This window comes from Hyperolius riggenbachi, chromosome 12, assembly GCF_040937935.1.
Source record: "Hyperolius riggenbachi isolate aHypRig1 chromosome 12, aHypRig1.pri, whole genome shotgun sequence".
Classification (NCBI taxonomy): Eukaryota; Metazoa; Chordata; class Amphibia; order Anura; family Hyperoliidae; genus Hyperolius; species Hyperolius riggenbachi.
Genome location: NC_090657.1, coordinates 57,868,827 through 57,890,064, shown reverse-complemented (window position 1 = coordinate 57,890,064; position 21,238 = coordinate 57,868,827). Strand labels below are relative to the sequence as shown.

At 44.7% G+C, this 21,238-nt stretch overlaps 1 protein-coding gene across 3 annotated transcripts in view; it reads right to left on the bottom strand.

Annotated features, from left to right (window-relative positions):
- TOM1L1 (target of myb1 like 1 membrane trafficking protein) overlaps nt 1-21,238 on the bottom strand; it is a 136,165-nt gene that overhangs the window by 21,659 nt on the left and 93,268 nt on the right. For all 3 annotated transcript variants that reach the window (XM_068262551.1, XM_068262553.1, XM_068262552.1), the window contains 5 exons: nt 18,689-18,769; nt 17,874-17,990; nt 15,613-15,746; nt 8,693-8,753; nt 8,050-8,218 (listed from right to left, as the gene is read on the bottom strand). In XM_068262551.1, the coding sequence (XP_068118652.1) occupies nt 8,050-8,218; nt 8,693-8,753; nt 15,613-15,746; nt 17,874-17,990; nt 18,689-18,769 (562 nt within the window). The remainder of the gene's footprint in view (nt 1-8,049; nt 8,219-8,692; nt 8,754-15,612; nt 15,747-17,873; nt 17,991-18,688; nt 18,770-21,238) is intronic.

Here is a 21,238-nt window from a genome sequence, read left to right as displayed (position 1 = left end):
TAGCGTAATATTGTTTGCTTCCATTTCTCCTTTGCTTCAGTTTATTGTTTTATTAGCCTGTGTGATTGTGTGGGCAGTGAGTTCACACGCAGTACTATTGTGTAATCCATACTGTGACCTCACGCTTTACTTTATTTTACATCTATTTGTCATCTTTTCTTATTTTATTTTACATCTATTTGCTATCTTTTCTTATTTCATTTTACATCTATTTGTCATGTTTTCTTATTTTCATTCCTACTTATTTTTTTCACTGTTGTTTTAAATTGCTTTTATTGCTTTAATTTTTTTTTTTACTTATTTCTGTCTAGAATTTTATCCCACTCTTACCTTTACTTTATTTCTATTTTTAATGATCTTCTTTTGCTTTTACTTTATTCCTATTTGTTATTTTCTCCTGCTGTTATTTCTTTTTTAATTTTTTCATATTTGTTATTTTATCATATTTGTATACTACTGTATACTGTATAATCTTTATTGCTGGGTACACCCAAAGATTATCTATCTATCTATCTATCTATCTATCTATCTATCTAGAATACAAAATAACAACTGCAATATAAAAATATTATTAACCACTACCCGCCCACCCGCTGTTTTAAAACATCCTGTTGGTCCCTGTTAACGGACCAACAGACGTTTTAAAATGTCCCCCCTCGCTGCTACTGCCATTTGCGATCACGCCCCCCCCCCCCCTTGCCCTGCTTACCGGGACCCGCAGGGCAGTGATTGGGGAAAGGGAAGGAGCATTCCTTGAACCAATTAGAGTGCCCGTAACCAAAGATCATGGCTTCAACGAGAAGCCAGTGAGCTTTGCCCTTACAACACCCTCTCAGTCTCACAGAGACAAAGAGTGTGAGGACATCTAGAGGTAAAAAAAAAAAATATATAAAAATAAATAAACACATTTCACATTACATTTTACATTTATTAAATTAAATAAAAATAAATGAATACCCCCCCCCCCCCCCCCAGCTACTAAAATAAAAACACTTTTTAAAAAAAATGACAGCATTTTAAAAAAATTGTTGCATTAAGGACTCCGCTTTTCTACTATGTATGACATGAGAGGGTATATTACTATTGTATTTGCATATATGGGGCTGTAATTAGCCACGATGCAAAACTGAAAAATTCACCTTTATGTCCAAACAAAATATTCTTGACATACATTGTACTAGGGACACAATTTAAACATTGTAATAACCGGGACAAATGGGCAAATATGTGGGTTTTATTCACAGTAGCACGTTTTATTTTAAACTATAATAGCCGAAAACTTAGAAATAATGAATTTTTTTCATTTTTTTTTTGCCTTATTATTCCTGTTAAAGGACCACTATTGTGAAAAAAGTAGGCAGTCAAAATCTGAAAGAACCGACAGGTTTTGGACTGGTCCATCTCCTCATGGGGGATTCTCAGGGTTTTCTTTGTTTTCAACAGCATTTCCTGAACAGCAGTTGCAAAGTCTAACTGACAAAATAGCAAGCAAATGAGCAGTGAGGCTGGCTGGTATCTTACCATTTTGGCAGTTAAACTGCTGTTCAGGAAATGCTGTTGAAAACAAAGGAAACCCTGAGAATCCCCCATGAGGAGATGGACTGGCCCAAAACCTGACTATTCTGTCATATTTTAACTCCCTACTTTTTTTTCGCGATAGTGGTCCTTAAATTATGCTAAGAATTATTTTATTCTAAATGCATTTTAACCACCCAAAGAAAGCCTAATTAGTGGCGAAAAAAAACAAGGTATAGATCGTTTTGTTGTGACAAGTAGTGATACAGGTATTGGCGAATGAAAGGAAGGTGAATATTGCTTTTGTCCGTTAAGGTCAAAAACCCTTGGGATGAAGTGGTTAATATATTAAAATATATTAATATAAAAAACACCAGCCTCGGAAGACGGTTGGCGCGAACCAGTCGTCAGGCTTTTTTTGCCCGGTGCCCACTGTACTTAGTCAATGGCAACTTGGTTGGGATGTGATTCTGCCATTTGTTTTTACTGTAAGCTGAATGCCAGCATGGATGAATAAACATGTTCCTAGCAAGCGACAGTGCCAGGAATGCTACTTCTTTCTACCACACTATATTTTTTTTCTTACGTAAAAGTGAAGTCACTGGTATTCATGGACTATGGTATTTAAGTCAGGTTGAACAAACAATAGTTTTATAGAAAGGGGGTATTACCTGTACTGAGACAGCAATCAAACAAGTGCCGTGGGCGGAGTTCTTCTGGTACAAAGTACAATATGCAGAATAAGAAAAATGTTAGATTGCATTTGTTGCCGTGGCGACCAGTTCTAGGGTCAGGCCAGGAGAAAGCCAATGTTGACATGGTCTAAATTGTGAAGTAGCTGGATAATTAAATAGCGCACTAGGGTTGGCATGACAACACCTGTTAAATCTCCCTGTCAATTATTGTCTACCTTACTAAAGTATTTCAAGTTCTTTTCTGGCTCTCAGTGAACGGTTGCTAAGTATACTTATGTGGTTAACTTTGCGGTGTGGGGTTTAACTGGTTCAGAATTTAATCTTAGAAATTAGGGCTGCAAAGAGCTCTAAAGTGAGATTCACTTTTCTTAGTGGAGTAAAAAAAGTTTAGCTCTATGCATTGCAGGAATAATAGCAAACAGGCAAACAGTCTATTTTAGTTTACTTGCTTTGCTTTTAACCACTTCAGCCCGCAGGTGTTTTCACCCTCAGGATGGAAGCAATTTTCCCCGTCAGCATAGCGAATTCATCCGCCAATAACTTTATCACTACTAATCACACATAAATGATCTATATCTTTGTTTTTTTCGCCACAAACTCGTTTCCAGTGATTATTTTCTATGCATTTCCTAGGCACATACAAAAAAGAAAAGAAAAAATATACTATTTCTCCAATTCCATCCCCTATAGTTTTAAAATAAGCAATGCTACTGTAAATAAAACCCACCCATTTTATTTGCCCATTAATCCCGGCTATCACAACATTTAAATGATGTACCTAGTACAATGTATGGCGGCAATATATTATTTGGAAGTAAAGATGTATTTTTTTCTGTTTTGGTGGGATTTTTTGTGTCCCATCAATTGTAAGCCCTTATGTACTAAAATAACAGTAATATACTGTCATGACATACATATTAAAAAAAGGTCCCTAAGGCAGTGTTTCTCAAACCTGTCCTCGTGGCAAACGGTGCATGTTTTTGCAGGCAACCTCCCCTATGCACAGGTGGGGTAATTAGTGTCTCAGGGGGAGATTTATCAATGCATTACAGACAGTTTTTCCTTCTTAATCAGGTCTAACCAGCAGGGAGAACAGTTCTGCATGATAATAAGAACCTTCTTAAATCCTAGGTAATAGTGGCAATTTAGCATGAATTTCTAGAGCTGCACTACAAGTGAAAATCCACGAGGACAGGTTTGAGAAACACTTCCCTAAGGCAACTATTTATGGATTCATTTAATTTTAAGTTATTTTTTTTTCCCATTTATTCGCTTGTGTGGTGTGTGTTATTTAACTTTTCGCCACTAGAAGGTGCTAGAAACACTCCCTAGTTTTTTTTTTTTTTACGTTCATTCACGCTCTTTCTTATGAATGGACGATGGCCCCTGATCGGGATCAGGTCCATTCATTACAGGCACTGCGATTGGTTCGGGAAAGCCTTGCTTCTCTTCCCCAACCCCCGACATGGAAATACTGCCGCTCGTAGCAATGGTCACGTGCCCGCGGCTTAAATGCTGGACGAGGAAACTCGTCCAGTTAGCCTTGAGTGGCGCCTATCTGGACGAGAATACTCGCCGTATGACAGTGTTCAGTAACACCTGGCATGTTATGTTTGACATGCGGCAGCATTACCTGGGGGCCAAAAAATGTCTCATGTAGCGTCTGAGCAAAGCAACTGCCATGCTCAGATAGAACTCCACGGGGGCCGCCTGTTCACCACCCATGCCGACCGCTAGCAAGTGCCTGGTAGGTGGGGAGGAACAGCTGACAGGCAGTGAATTTGCCACCTTCAACTTCTCCTGGAAGGGGCCAGTGCTGGGTTAAAGTGGATCCAAGATGAACTTTTACTCATTGCATAATTGTGTTCCTTTCCTATTGTTTATAGGGCATTCCTCAAGCCAAATACTTTCTTGTTTTTGTTTTAATACTCTAATTCCCTATAAACTAAACAAGCCTCGCCCACAGTTTTTCAGAGAGCCTTGGAAGTAGCAAGGGCTCATGGGAGCTCAGTCTGAGCAGGAGGAGGGGAAGGTATTACTAGCCAGATATTTCAGAGGCAGAGGGGAGGAGGGAGGAGGAGGGGGGATTCATTTTTTTTTCAAAGAAGATGCAGATAAGCCTGCCTCTGTGTAATGTTTACAAACAACATGGCTGCTGTCGTATCACAGGAAGAAATAATCATATTCTATTGAAGCCATTTGCAGCTAGATTTGCTGTGTAAATTATCTAAACTTTAGATAAGATATATAGACAAGTTACTTGTTATAGTTAGTTTTTCATCTCGGATCCGCTTTAATGAAAAAAAATGAAAAAAAGGCAGAAGTGATGTCACTTTTGACAGTAAAGATGGAGACCAGCAGAAATAGATTTAGAAGAAATGTGATATGAAGAAAACTATGACAGTGAACACTAAAAACAAAAGTATAGGTAAGCTAAAAAAGTAATATTTTTTCTTGGATTTTTTGTTTAATTAATATAGAGTTTCATCTCCCTTTAATTAAATACATTCTCAATATGCACGGAAAAAGTGTAATTTAAAAATCGCATGAAAAACATGCGCAACAATGCTAAATCACAAAGGAAAAAAGTCGTCTCAGATGTTATACTCACCTGGGGCTTCCTCCAGTCCCCTTGAGGCCGCTCGGTCCCTCGCCGTCTCCCCAGGCCACTCCTGTCCCTTGTTAGATGGCACGTTCTTTTGTCCGAGTCGTGCTTCATCGCACATGCGCTGCCAAGCTGCATGCTCACCTTCACTGTGCTCCCGCGACTGGGAGTGTTCTGCAGTAGTTACGACAAAGTGAGAATCGGACAGAAGACCGGGTCATCCAGCGGGGGAGAGGAGCGGCCCGGAGAGATGGCGAGGGACTGAGTGGCTTCAAGGGGGCTGAAGGAGGCCCCAGGTGAGTATAACACTTGAGAAGACTTTTGTCTCAGGTGCACTTTAAATTAGCCCCCCCCCACACACACACACAAATTATAAAAATAAAAAATAAAATGCAAAATGCAGGATCGGAGGAGCGGAAAAACTGAATAATGACATGGGGAATTCACATGGACAAATGTGAACGCTGTCTTAACAGAGCTGCCTGACATTCACATATGGCTGGTAGAAATATTTCCCATGATCCCCCGAGACAGCACTGCGCTGGAAGGATACTGATCTCCACTTCTGAGTATTTGCACACCCATAAAAGTAGGTGAAATGGAAATGATTGTCAACATTGATTTTTCTTTAGCAAACTCCTACCCCTGAACCTTGTTTACGGAGCAGATACTCAGCAAAAGGCACAAAGCCCGATAGGTGTGTGCATTCGCAATGAGGTCATTCTGCCTGAGCGCTCATCCAGACTGATCAATAGCAATGTGCGCACCGCGGGGAATAGAGTCCTAGCAGGAAGAGGCGTGCAGAAGACCTAACCCTCTGTTACCACTAAAGTAGTACTATTACCTTATTTAAAGTCTCTATGCAGGCAACATATTTTTATATGCATGTAATATATGTTTTTTTTTACATACATTTAAAGTGGACCTGAACTCTTGCGCAGGACAGAAGGAAAACAGAGAGAAATGCACCCTGTATGTATTTAGAGAGTGCAGCCTGTCTAATCCGCTCTTATCTGTGACCATTTACAAGCTGTAATTTGATCTCTCAAGCCGTGTCAGCTCAGGAATCTTGGCAGCCTCGGCAGAGAAGATAATTTGTAAACACAGGATGTTAACCCTATGCCTGCTTCAATGAAAGCAGGAAGTAGACATGCTGCAGATTTATTGCAGGATTTGCATCAGCTGTAACAAATAAATGTTTTTCCTTACAGGTAATTATGCTGTTGCTAATCTTTTAGAACAGAGACTAGGACTATCATTCTGGACCTATTCTGCATAAAAAGATTTTAATTAAAAAAAAAAAAAAAAGTTTTTCAAAGAAAAGGCACAACTTAAGGCCCTATTTACACGTAATGCATTGCGCTGAGTTGTCGCATTGTGTCCTAATTTGGCAAATGGGATGCAACACGACACAACTCAATGTGTAAATAGGGCCTTAAAGTGGCTATTAACCTCCCTGGCGGTTAATTTATTTTGCCAAATGGGCAAAAATCCTTTTTTTTTAATTTTTTTTTGTTTCATGTAAAGCTACCAGAGTGGTAGCTACATGAAACACCACTAGAGGGCGCATGTGTCCCTCTAGTGCGATCGTCGCCGCCATCAATAGCAAACAGGGGAGCGCGTATATAACGCGTTCCCCTGTTTGGCTTCTCCTGTCGCCATGGCGACGATCGGCATGACGTCATGGACGTCAGCTGATGTCCTGACGTCAGGCGCACACGATCCAGCCCATAGCGCTGCCCGGAACTCATTGGTCCGGGCAGCGCAGGGCTCTGGTGGGGGGGGGGCCCCTCTTCCGCCGCTGCGTGCGGGCGATCGCCGCACAGCGGCGGCGATTGAGCTGTGCGCGCGGCTAGCAAAGTGCTGGCTGCGCGCACAGCACTTTGAATGGGGCGAATCGCCCTAACAGAGCCTGAGAAATCCTCCTGCGCGGCATAGCCCGAGCTCAGGGAGGTTAATGATACATTCCCATGGAGGATCGTTCATTTCAGATGATCATGTCCGCTAACGGCTGAAAACCTGCTAACCACCAATTCGATCAGATAAATGAGCTTGATCTGTTTTTTTGGATCGATCAGATCATTTAGATCTGATCAGTTTGTTGATTTTTTGGGCCATTAGTTTGTGTCACAGAGGCACCGAGTCTGCACTTGTTGGCACCTCTATTTTATCGATTATACCAGTATTTATTGTCTACCCTTGGTGGAGGGGCGTCGCCATGTGCTTCCAGCTGCCCTGCTTCGAGGGGCGGGCAGGGCGTGCAGCTGCCCAGGGCACTGTGAGGTAGGGGCGCAGTGAAGGAGGGGTAGAGCAGCGGTACACTGGGACTCAGCTGCGGCGAGGGGGCTAGACTCCTCCCTCCCTCACCTCAGGTCCACCTCCGTGCTCCACCCTCCATTAAAGAAGTGTCCGGCAGCGGCAGAGGGGTATTTGCAATGACTCACCATAGGCGCTCCAGGCGATGTTCCCTCACGCCCCGCTGGGCTGCTCTGTGTATATCGCCGCTCACAGGAAGGAGTTACACTGCTTCTGAGGTTTGTTCGTCCCGCCTGTTCATACAGTGGTTGCCTTTAGGCCTTAAAGTTTAAGGTGTATTTCATTCTTCGCATTTTTAAATAACCATTGAGTATACAGACTACACTATAGTGGGCTCTCTGTTTGCTTCCTTCAATTGTCAGATCAATGTTTAAATGATAAAACGTCCCACTGGGGCGTAGCTAGGGTTTTCAGTGCCTGGGGACAAAGACAGTTTTTAAGCCCCCTAAGGACAAAAAATGGGTGTGGCTATGCAACACAATGTGGGCGTAGTCATGGGTGGAGCCAAATGTACAAATGTTTGTTTTTTAGCTAGCCAGGTGTGCCTCTCCCCTTTAGATAGTCAGATTTGCCCACATTAGCACGTGCGAGAGCGCGGGCAGCGGCAGGGGGTGTGTATATCTACGCTCCGGGCGGGGAACTGAAGTCCAGAGGAGCGTAGATATACTGTACCCAGGCGGTGAAGTGGTTAATACCTGAATGTATAATCTATAAAAACTCACATAGTGTATGCCTACATTTATTTATTTTGCCTCTCAGGCCGTAATCCTGTTGTGTTTGGTTTCCTCTTGCTTAACGGGTCTCATAAATCATTTCCTTCCATACGGATCTATTTGAACTGGTCCTAATGACTTTTTTGGCAGCAGGAGTTTTTAGCACACAACGACTTGCAAATGGACCATAAAACCCAACACATACCTGAAATACGGGCTTGTTGTGGAGTAATCGCTGGCACAGAGGGTGGCAGCACGTTGGCAGTGGCGGTAGCAGGAGGGTACCCGTTGATGTGGTTCTGTACGCTGGGTAAGGGCTCAAGGCTAAGTTCAATCAGTTCACTGGTAGGTGCCGAAGGCTGATTGGTGTTAGCCTGAAAGTCAAAGAAAGAGGGCGTAAGCAGGGCCGGATTTACAATAAGGCACTGTAGGTACATGCCCACAGGCGCCTGATGATGTGATGATGGAGGCTCACTCCCCTCCCTGAGAGCTTATGGCATCTTGTGGGGGGGCGCGTCAGACCCCCAGAACACATCTTCTGAGGTAGTCTGGTCAAGGAGTTTTCCAGTGGTGGTGACACACACACGATTTTATGTATACACACACACACACACACACACACACATATATATATATATGTGCTGCAGCACACAACAGGAAGACAGTGACGGGGCTCACCAGACTGGGTACACTTTGGCGCAGTTGGTGAGGTTAAGCGCGTTAAAGCGTAACCAAGAGCCCCTGTCACTGTTTTCTTGTTGTGTGCTGAAGCCCCTCTGTATATATAAAATGTTACCATGTATTATATTAATATATTCAAAATCAGTTTTTTATCTTCATCCTCTTACCGTTACTGTTTCATCTCGTCTCACAGTATCCGCCGTTTGGCTTACCCTAGTGCGTGAAAACCTGAAATAAAACATTATCTGTATCATAAAATAATATGATGTATCAAACACAGAACATTTATATTGCGCTTTTCTCCTGGTGGACACAAAGCGCCAGAGCTGCAGACACCAGGGTGCGCTCTATAGGCAGTAGCAGTGTTAGGGAGTCTTGCCCAAGGTTTCCTACTGAATAGGTGCTGGCTACTGAACAGGCAGAGCTAAGATTTGAACCCTGGTCTCCTGTGTCAGAGGCAGAGCCCTTAACTATCCAGCCACTGCAATACCCACATAGGGCTATAATCACATAGCTAAACTTGGTTCTTCTAAGAGTGCATACACTCATCCAATTTAAATTGGCCAATTATTGGCCAATTTTACCACCTCCATGTAGTATAAGAGTTTGCCAACACAATCTCTTCATACTATTCAAAATCTGTTGGACTAAAAGGAAGTGGCACAATTGGCCAGTCGAGATTGGATGTGTGTACACAACCTAAAGATGGTCAATGAGATCTAAATATTTCAGAGATTACGCAGAATTATGCAAATTTTTAAACAAATGTATGCAGCTGGAAAATGGATGCAATGAAGCCGAGCTGACATTCGAGTGGTCCATCATCAAGCTGCCTGTATTTGCATAAACCATTTGAATAATAACTTATCAACTTGATAAGATAATAGCCACAGACAACTTGATTGTCATTTACTTTTTAATGCCCCCCCCCCCCTTTTTTCTCTGAAACAGAGGTCAAACTCAGATCTCATGCTTCACAGTTAGAGGCAGTACCTCTGGCCCGCCCCACCACTCCAAAAATAAATGTGCAGCAGGGCTAGTGATGACTGGTTTAGCACTGCTCTGCTAGCCTCACCACTCTCCTCCACTATTTGCCATAGTGTAGGGTGTCCAGTTTCGTTTTCCCCCTGCAACCTGCCAGTATGAGGCTACTGATACAAGCGTACCTTTTACAGTGCAGTACAGTCTATAATAAGCTGTTAGCTCCCTTGCCTTGGAGCAGTGGTGCTCATCCGGATTCCGGATATCCGGGTAACCCAGATATCCAAACTTTTTTCAACTATCCGACCGGATTCAGATTCCGGATACCTGGGCCCAAATCCGGATAGCTATCTGCGGATATTTGGGCGCATACCGCAGATATCCATGGATTTTGCGGGTATCAGGATCCCAAATACTGTAACTAAGGAGAGGACATCCTGGAGCCAATAAGAGGGCTCCCAGCAGAAGCCCTAGCAACCAATCACAGAGGGGAACCTTGGCCAGCCCCACCTGACCTCATTGAGCCAATCAATGGCCTCCCAGCCTAAGCCCTGGCACCCAATCACAGAAAGGAACATTGGCCAGCCCCCCTGTATAATAAGGAGGGCTGCCATGATGAGACAGAGCGTCTTGCTGAATGCACACCGAGAGACATGCTCCAGTGCTGGTGGCCTACAAAGGGCTGTACACAGTGATAAACCTAAAGCTGCTCAGTGATTAACCCCTTCACTACTATCACTACAGTATTGTTAAATCGTTAATTAGCTTGATTGATGTCATAGACTAGTGTGACAGTTAGAGTGTGTACTCCAGTGCTGCTAGCCTAGGGCTGTACACAGTGATAAGCTGTTCAGTGATTAACCCCTTCACTATCACTACACTATTGTTAAATCGTTAATTAGCTTGATTGATGTCATAGTGTGACAGTTAGAGTGTGTGCTCCAGTGCTACTGGCCTAGCATTGATAAACAGAAAGCTGTTCAGTGCTTAACCCCTTCACTATCACTACACTATTGTTAAACCATTAATTAGCTTGATGTAATTTGTGTGACAGTCAGAGTGTGTGGTGCAGACAGCTGATATGTGTCTGTGTGTGTGCTGTGCACAGACCAGGCCAGCTGCTGTCTGCTGGCCAGCTATTAGCCTTAGGTATAGGTTAGTTTAGGGATTAGGGGATAGGATTACTGTTATTGTGTAGTTAGTACTGTAGTATTGCAGTCAGTGTGCTAGTAGTTGTTAGAGTAGTAGTACCACTGTGTTAGCTTTCTACAGAACTGCTGTGCTGTGAGCAGTGCCAGTGTGACAGTTAGTGTGCACTAGTGTCTTCTCCTCTGCTGTCTGACTGTCACTCGACACTTGCCACGTGGCACTTGGCACATGTCACTTGGCACGTGTCACTTGGCATGTGGCACTTGGCACGTGTCACTTGGCACATGTCATGTGACACATGGCAAATGCCACGTGACACGTGCCAAGTGGAACGTGCCAAGTACCACGTGACACGTGCTAAGTGCCAATTGCCACTTCCGGCATGCTCCTGGCACACGTGACACGTGCTAAATGCCAATTGCCACTTCCAGAATGCTCCTGGCACACGCTACACCTGCTGCTGCTGCATTGTCCTGCTCCTGCTGCCATGCCAGTGTGCCACAGGCCACTGATACCACCTATATTTAACCCAAAACACAATTGCTGCGTCATTTTTTGGAGGTGTCTTGGCTGAAAACTGTCATGTCCCAGTTGTGCCGTTGCACTTTGGACACAATGTGGGCTGCCCAACCGCTGTCTGGAACCTAAGCCTAATGTTAATTGACAGCCGTTTTTTTGGGGCGGGGGGGGGGATTTTAAGTCCCCACATCATCAATTAGTGCTCCCCTCTGCAAAATAATGATGATACATGCCTCATATACCCTAAAACCCTTTTTAAAGCAATTTAAAGGGCACTTCCGTTTTTTCTATCCAGATATCCGAATCCGGACGGATATTCCAGATACTGGGGTCGGATATCCCATTCGGATCCGGATTGGAAAATGTTGAACTCTGATATCTGACCCGGATCGGATACCTGGGTATCCGGATCCAAATTAGTTCCAGATAGTGAAAAGTGGTATCCGAGCACCCCTACCTTGGAGCTCTCAAGTCTCAGGTTAAGTTCCTGGCCAGGTTATTATCTGCATAGTTTCCATGTTTATAAAGTTCTCCTCCCACTTCCCACAAACCTACTGGCAAATGTATTTTTGTTTTCCCCTAAGTCTTGGTTCATAATGCGGCACATTCAAAATGGCCTGTTCAGAGCAGACAGTCCTGTGTCCTCTCCTATGATTTGACTCAGAGGCGGGACAAGGTCCTCCAGCACCCAAGGCTGAGACACCAAAGTGTGCCCCTCCATCCCTGCCACCCCAGCCATCACACACTGATTGCTATTAGACTAAGAGGCGCCACAGGGCCCACAACCTCCCCAACACCTTAATATCTGCCATGTATCCCCTTTTCTTATTTCTTTCTGCTTCAAACACAATTAGGAATGACAGCTGAATGAATTGTGCGCCCCCTCCTACACTGCGCCCTGAGGCTGGAGCCTCTCCAGCCTATGCCTCGGCCCGGCCCTGATTTGACTACAGCTTAATAAGAACCACGCCTAAAGGTGCCTATTAAAGAGGAACTGTAGTGAATATAACATGATTAAAATTGCTTATTTCTGAAGCACGAGGTACTATATATGATATCTTTTGAGAGTGCATTCGCATAATCCCTTTCTGGAATAGAATGAAAGACATTTTCAGTAAAATATGGGAAACACAATTAGAACGTAGACCTTTAAAGGGACTCCGAGCAGTGCAAAAACTATGGAAAGATGCATATCATTTTAAAGCTCTCTTTCTCCTCTTTCCAATGATATAAAAATCGCCGCCCTACGCCTTTTAGTTTTTGCTATTTTCGCGATTGAAATTGCAGCGGCTGCGACTTCGATCGCGAAAATAGAGAAAACTAAAAGGCGTAGGGCGACGATTTAGGGATCGTCAGAAAGAGGAGAAAGAGAGCTTTAAAATGATATCCATCTTTCCATAGTTACATTGTATTACACAGGGCGACTTTTTCTGCTAAATGGAGCTGCTGACTTTGAGAAAAAGTCACCCAGTGTAATACAATGCAACCATGGAAAGATGGTTATCATTTCTCTTTCTCCTCTTTCTGACGACCCCTAAATTGTCGCCCTACGCCTTTTAGTTTTCTCTATTTTCGCGATCGAAATCGCGGCCACGGCAATTTCAATCGCGAAAATAGCGAAAACTAAAAGGCGTAGGGTGGCGGTTTATATATCATTCGAAAGAGGAGAAAGAGAGCTTTAAAATGATATGCATCTTTCCATAGTTTTTGCACTGCTCGGAGTCCCTTTAAAGATGTTATTGGGGGTACCCCTTTCCTAAACAATCGCGACTAGCTAGTAAACTCACGGCATTATCCTCAATACTGCTAAATGTTGGAATGCTGCACTGTGGCGTTCTCGAACTCCGCCAACTAAAGAGGCTCTGATCAATGAAATTCTGGCGGTAAGGCGAATGGAAGAACGTACAGCTCGCCTGAATGATTCATTAGATAAATGTAATGACATTTGGCGACCTTGGGAAGTTTGGTGGACTATACAGGAATATGGCAGTATTGTTTGATGTTATTCAGATATTCTATATTATTGGAATGTGTTTCCCTTCCTTCTCCTACTTGATATTAATAATCCCATTTCATTTGAGTGACGGCTAGGCTGCGACAGGTTGAAATTATATTGTGTTTCTTTTGTTCTTATTTGTCTCTTTGTGTGACAGGTTTATTTGCATATTCTTGTTTATCCAGATATTGGTATTATATTCTGTTTATGGCTGATATATATACTATATATGTTTGTATATTATCTAATTTGCTTTAAAATTGAATAAAAAGATAATATATAAAAAAATGTGCTTATTTCTTTTACAATATTTCTTTACTTACTAATATATGGCTTTGTCGAGCAGCGCTTCAAGAGACTCTGAAGCGAGAATAAATCTCGCTTCAGAGCTCATAGTTAGCAGGGGCATGTGTGCCCCTGCTAAACCGCCGCTATTGCGCCGCTAAACGGGGGTCCCTTACCTCACAAATCCCCTCTGTGCAGCCGGGGATCTCTTCCAGATTGAGGCAGGGCTAACTGCCGCAGCCCTGCCCCACGCGCGTCTGTCAGCACGTATCTCCGCCTCTTCCCCGCCCCTCCCCCGCGATGCGCCGCTGATAGACGCGACTAGAGGCAGGGCTGCAGCCTCTAGGAGCAGCAAAATCTACGACCAATTTGTTGAGTGTTGATTTTGCAGGGGGGGGGGAAGGTTGGGGGTGAAGGGACCCCCGTTTAGCCGCGCGATAGCGGCGTTTTAGCAGGGCCACACGTGCCCCTGCTAACTATCAGCTCTGAAGTGAGAATTATTCTCGCTTCAGTGTCTCTTTCATGTTTAGTCATGCACTTTCTGTTCATTTTGATTGTGCAAATGCAAAGCTGTGTACAGCAGACATGAGGTTTGCATATGAGCTGCAATTTTTAGGATCTCATTGCCCATCTCTGCATAGGATCACAGGAACAACAGGCATGCTTGAGAAGTTAAATTGGAAGGCCTTCCTCCAAACACTGGTTAACTTCCTCCTGACCCTGAATGACTTCCTCTTGACACTGGATGACTTATTTTTGACACTAATTATCTTCCTCCTGACATTGAATAATTTACTCCTGACACTGGATGACTTCCTCCTGACAATGGTTGACTTCTGACACTGAATGACTTCCGCCTGACAATAGATAACTTCCTCCTGACACTGAATTACTTCCAAAATATTGGTATTGCGCTTCACGATCTTTATGTACCTGAAATATAGGGGTACCCCATCCCAATATACTAGAGGTCAGTTGTTGTAAGAGTTCAAACTGTGTTCACAACCACTGAATGACTTCCACCTGACACTGGATGAATTTCTCCTGAAGCTGGATTACTTCCTCCTGACACTGACTGACATCCTCCTGACACTGCGTGACTTCCTCCTGGATGACATTCTTCTGACACTGAATGACTTCCTCCTGACTATGATCAACTTCCTTCTGACACCGGATGACTTCCTCCTGACACTGGTTGCCTTCTGACACTGAATGACTTCCTCCTGACACTGGATGACTTCCTTCTGAGACTGGATGACTTCTTCCTAACACTAAATTGACTTTCTCCTGACTCTGGTTGACTTCTGACACTGAATGACTTACTCCTGAAACTGAATGGCTTCCTCCTGACACTAAGGAGTTGGTTCACTAAATGTACTGCGCTCATGCAGCGTGGGTTAATACATGCCAGTGTACGCTATGCGTGGTCCTGTCAGCATAGCATGTGCTCTTAACCTACGCGCGATCGTTTGTACTTACGTATGATGTAATGATAATGCCATCCCGTTACTAGCGTGGCTGTTACTATGTTATGTATCACGGTCGCACTACCATCACATCATGTGGAAGTAGGAATGGTCGCATGTTACTTAAGAGTGCACGCTACCCTACAGGACTGTTGGCATGCGCACACATGTATTAACCCACGCTGCTTGAGCGTGCTATTGTAAATGAATAAACTGCTAAGTGACTTCCTCCGGACACTGAAAGGCTTCCTCCTGACTCTAAGTGACTTCCTCCTGACACTGAATGGCTTCCTCCTGACACTAAGTGACTTCCTTCTGACACTGAATGACTTCCTCCCGACACTGACTTCCACCTGACACTGGATGGCTTCCTAATGATACTAAATAACTTCCTCCAGACACTGAATGACTTCCTCCTGACATTAAGTGACTTCCTCCTGATGCTGGATGGCTTCCTTCTGACGCTAAGTGACTTCCTCCTGACACTAAGTGACTTTCTTCTGACACTGAATGGCTTCCTCCTGACACTGGATGGCTTCCTCCTGTCACCGGTTGACTTTGAAAATATTACTTTTTTCTTTAGTGGATGTGGAAAGCTTCTTTTAATGTTATGCAGGCAGATGATACATTTGTTGGTTTTCCCTCTCCATTACATGGAGGCGGGTGATCGTTAATGGAAGCTGATGTTTACCTTTTGTATCTCAGGAAGAGATTGTTGAGATCGTCATTGACTTGCACCAGCTCGATAATGACCTCCTCGTTCTGTACCGTCTCCAGGAGCTTGAGGATCCGGGCCTGCATCTCCTGACACACTTTCTGCAACTCCTGTCAAAGCAGCAACAACAAGCGTCAGGCACTAATGAGTGACACGCCGCCGACACACACATGACTTTATGCTGCGGAAGATCACCGGTCGCAATGTGAATCTGAAGTGACAGCCGAGTGCGATGACTCCTCTGCTGACAATGCAGCTCCTGTAGATATAATCTGGGGATATGGATTCCCGGGCTGCCTCCTCATTTGTAGCGCCTGCAGGCACAGCCAGGTAGAGGGACCGTGTTAAAAGCTGAGGAAGCAGTAAAACCGCCATTGATCTACACCCTGTGTGCGGAGACAGGAGGCACCGCCAGGCCAGGAGCTCGCTTTTAATAAGGCGCAGTATGAAATGTACATTGTTAGTGGATAGTTAGCAGTCACTGGAGAGAAGCTGTGTGCGCCACAGAGGGAGATATAAAGCAGAGAAGGAAACAGATAGGTAAAGGGGAGAGGAGAGAGAGAGGACAGGAAGGATAGAAGGTCCATGAAAGGGAGAGGGTGTGGAGTGCAAGAGAAAGAAGAGAGAGATAGAAAAGGAGAGGGCGACAAAGAATGATAGGAGTCCGAGGAAACGGAGAAACCATGAAGAGAGGCAGAAAAGGTGTATATGTAAAAAAAGGCACCGGATATTGCTGCTAGTAGGATATTGGTAAAACTACTGATATTCTACTACTTAAAGGAATACTGTGGGGTGGTCAGAGGAAAATGAGTTGAACTTACCCGGGGCTTCTAATGGGTCCCCGCAGACATCCTGTGCCCGCGCAGCCACTCACCAATGCTCCGGCCCCGCCTCAGGTTCACTTCTGGAATTTCAGACTAAAATCACTGCGCCTGCGTTGCCGTGTCCTCGCTCCCGCTGATGTCACTAGGAGCGTACTGCACTGCCACAGACCATACTGGGCCTGCGCAGTACGCTCATTGCTGCCTATGGTGGCACCCTTCTTTCCACAGCGCCTTGGGCACCCCTTTTCCCTGCTTCGAAGAATAGAAGAGGAGAGGAAGAGGAGAAGTGGGAAAGCAAACAAGGAAAAGGCAAGAGAGAAAAAACTGGGGAGGAAAGAGAGAGAAGGAAAGTTGTAGAGATGAATAAGGAGAAAGTGGAAGGTGAAGAGGAAGAAAATACGGAGGCAGAACAATAAGAGAGGAAAAGGAAAGGAAGAGCAAGACAAAGGTGAGAAAACCACAAAGGGTGAAGACGGATAGAAGAAAAATGAGAGGAAGAGGATATAACAGAGGAAGTCATGGAAAGAGAGAGTGGGAGCTGCAGAGTAGAGAAAAGAAGAGCTGGGGGAAGGTGGGAGGCAAGAAGGAGACCATGGGAGAACAGAGAGAAGGAAGAGAGAGAAATAAAGTCACAAGTTTGCCTCAGGCAGGAAAAAGTCTAGAACCAGGCCTGCTGAAGGCATAAGTTGGAAGATGGAGTGAGCAGGGTAAGAGGAGTCAGAGGCAGGGAAGGTAAGCTACAGCCAACTATTCTTTCTGCTGATCGGATGATGGGCTGCAGTCTCACCTTTTCTCTTACAGAGCCTGAGCCATACCAGACAATCATAGTTGATGTCATGATGGATTCAATGATCCCAGTATAGAACTGCACCATTCATTTTTGTGGTAGGCCAGCTGCCGTAGGTGGTACACCCTCTGTTGCACTTTCTTGATGATAGTGACAGTATTGTTGCCCCATTGTAAGATGCTGGAGATTATGGACCCAAGAAATTTGAATGACTCTACTTGGGTCACTCTAGATCTGTTTATTATGGTTAGGGAAAGGGCATGGGGGGGGGGGGAGGGAAGGTTCTCCTAAAGTCTCTCACTTATCATCTCCATAGTCTTGGCGTTAGGTTCCAAGTTGTTGCGGCTGCACCGGGAAGAAAGCTGTCCCACTGACTCATCCCCATTGCAACCTTCAGAACCTGTACAGATGGATCTGTGGAGATGCAGTTGTTGGTGTAAAGTGAATCAGATGCTAAAACAAATCACATGCTTCTCCATAAGTTCTCCTAGACATGACCATGACTAACCATAAAGTGCACAATTTGAAGTAAACTTGTTAGTAGACATTGTTGTATTGAATCGTTAGTAGACACGCTGTAGATCAATACCTTACATATCATCAAGTATAATCGAGAAGTCCATTACCTGCAAGAGCTCCATGTCTCCTGGTATCTCATGTCCCGGGTAGTTCTCCAGCAATATGGCTGACATGACCTTCATATTCATCCTAACCAGGTCCAGCTCGCTGTACAGCTTGCCGATCTAGAGAACACATCATCACGTCATTTTGTATAGTCTTTAGCAGTTCACATCACTGCTAGTTATGTGGTGGATATGTGGCAGACACCCTGGCCCTTATTCAATTCACTTTTTCTCCTAGGTGATATTTTTCCTGATTTAAAAAAAAGTACCACTATAAGGTACTCACCTTGGGAGGGTGAAGCCTCTGGATCCCCATCTCCTCTGCACGCCTTTCAAGCACTGGGACGCCACGAAAGAAAGCTTGTTGACAGCTTGTGCATGTCTGCTTGGTTTTCTTCAGAAAAAGCTGGGCCAGATCGTACTCATACTACTGCGCACCCACGAGCTGCTTGCACAGTAGCACGGACCCGATCGGGCTCGTCTTTTGGTGGTGGTGGTGGTGCTATTGTACAGGCGCAGAAAGGTAACTCTTCCGGGCTCCCAGTACTGGATCGGCCTGGCTGTTGCAGACGGTGGAAGCCTCTATAGGATCTAGAGGCTTCCCTACCAAGGTAGGTATCTAAATTAAGCCAATGCACACCTCACAGGTTCGCTTTAACCGTCTCATGTTCTTCTGTTTATCTTGTGACTCGTGCAGTTAGAAAAGGGCCGTGGACTGCAGTGTATGCTGTACATTTCTCAGACATTTGTTAAATGATATAGCAGGTGTGTCGTGTTTACTCAGCCAGCGTTACACACACATTTTTATCTCACTGTACCTGCTCAGGTGATAGATGGTCCACAGATACCTCTGGACAAGACTTGCTTGGGACAGTGTCCGAAGGACGAGGTGTGCTGGTCTGCAGAAACATGACAACGCACTGATCAAAGTCAAGTGGCACACTTTGGTGCAATAGTTTAGTACTTTTATGGCACATGATATATGGGGGGTAGTAGCTACAGTACCGATATGATCAGAGGCATACCTAGAACCCTAGAACATGTTGCTCTTACGACAAAAATCTGTTGCGAATGCCTGCAGGACAATCACAATAAATCAGTTTTCTGTCTGGGATCCTGGAGGTCACAAAAGTAAAACAAAAACACCAGTACTTTGATATGAACACAATGAAGCAGGATTTACTCAAAATAAGGATTACCTGAGTCTGTTGCAATAATGCTTGATAAATGTCTCCCTGGAATTTTACGCATCTAACCTACTGTTTGGATCCCTAATAAAATAGTGATGCTATGTGTGATAGGCTGAAGAAGGCTCGTAAAGAAACACCTGCTGCTCAGCAAGGCCATATTTATACTTTTTTACGCCTCTAGGCCAGTTTTCTTGTGGATTCCCTTACATTGCTGTAGCCACTATCCCATACCATGTGCAGCCCCCTCTTCCATCTATACTATCCATGAAAACAGCCCTGCGGCTTCCCTCTTCCATGTGTTGCTCCATTTGCTGACCCCCTTTTCCATTTGCAGCCTCCTCTTCCACATGCAGGAAGCTTTCCTCCATGTTTAGCCACCCCCCCTGGTCAGTGAGCGCCCAAGACCCGGGCCTTTGTGGCCTTCCCAGAAATCTGGTTCCGTATTGTAACTTCAAGGACTATAGTGATGTCCTTCACAGAACCCAGCTCAGCATTAGAGTTTCTTAGTGATATGCTACTTACACTGACATGCACATAAATTTAAAGGGAACCTGAAGTGAGGGGAATATGGAGGCTGCCATCTTCATTTTCTAATAATAAACAATGCCAGTTGCCTGACTTCTGTGCTGATGCTCCGCCTCTAATACTGTAAGTCACTGGCCCAGAATGAGCAGCAGTGCAGATGCAGTGACTCTTGTGTAACTCCGCTTGCTGCATGCTTGTTGCAGGTGTATGGCTCCAACACAACTAAAACCAAAAGCACAGCGTGACAGCCAGGCAACTGGCATTGTTTATAAGGGAATGAAGATGGCAGCCTCCTGAGGGAGGAGAAGGGACAACACACTGCGAATGACAAAACCGCTTCCAGCTGGTGGGCAGGGCCGGATTCGTACTTTACCGCCCAAAGTCACTGTCACTAGCCGCCCTCCTTCAGTATAGGTAGCCAGATGACCCCTCCCCCCTTTCCCTCCAGTATAGGTAGCCAGATGACTCCCTTAATCCCTCCTTTTCCCACCCCCTTCAGTATAGGTAGCCAGCTCCCCTGCACACCGCAGCAGCCATCAGCTCGTGTCTAGTGCAGAAGCTTCCTTACTGTCTCCAATGCTGCCCAAGTCCATAGCCGCCGGCCACAATACAAACGTACACAGAGAGCAAGGTGGCTGCTGCACAGGCGGCTAGCAGCAGAGTACTGCAGTCAGGCATTCACCCAATCTCTCTGCATTGCAACATTTGCAAGTTTGCAAATGCTGCACCAGTTTAGCCTGCTGGTTTGGTGCCCTTGCTCCTGTGGTGCCCTAGGCCATGACCTAGTAAGCCTTGGCCTAAATCCGGCCCTGCTAGTGGGGTGAGCAGGAGAAGAATGCACTCAGAGTCATTTGTGCATTCGCTGTGCCGACCCTTTAGGTGGTGTCATGTGACTCCTGTACAACGGTGTACCTATCTACACAGATTTAAGACCTCTCAGGCTGAGGTCTCACTTCCTACTTCCTGCTAACTTCAAGCCCCGCCTCTTCACATGGTTTCTGATATCATTCAGGGATGCTGGGAAATGTAGCCTGCCTGACGTCTATTGTTCTTATCGTCACACTTGTCCCACCTACTTGCTGAATCTAGAGAGGAGAGGAAGCAAGCAGTAAAATGCACATTTGACCAATGAAACGGACCAGCACTCTCTTTCTATACACTTTTTATACTCACAATTGTACCCAATCAGATCGCAGTTTTTTGTCAGATCAGTAAAAGGTTCATCCCGTTTGCTTTTTAGGCCTCGCTTTACTAAATGAGGACTGATCGCTGAGTTTTCCACATAAAAGCCGCTATAATCTACGTTTATATGTAATGCAGGGCTGAATCACCCATTTGAGAGATATTTACCTGGCAAAGTTTTACATCAATATTTGGGAAAAGTTATTTTATGCGGCGCGTGCCGTAACTTCCTGAGTCACACAAGAGAAAATCTTTTCATTCTGCTAAAGTATCCACTTTAAAGAATTTATTCCTCCAAATCACCCAGCGCTCCAGCAAGAAAATGCTTCAAAACGTTTTATTCGACTGTAAATCACAAAGTACGCGGGCGGAAATGTTTAGGGACCCGCGCTAGCACGGCCTGAAGGGAAACTAGGAAAAGGAATAAAAGTGGGCAATAAAACGAGAGCAAACTAAAAAAGTAGTTGCAGT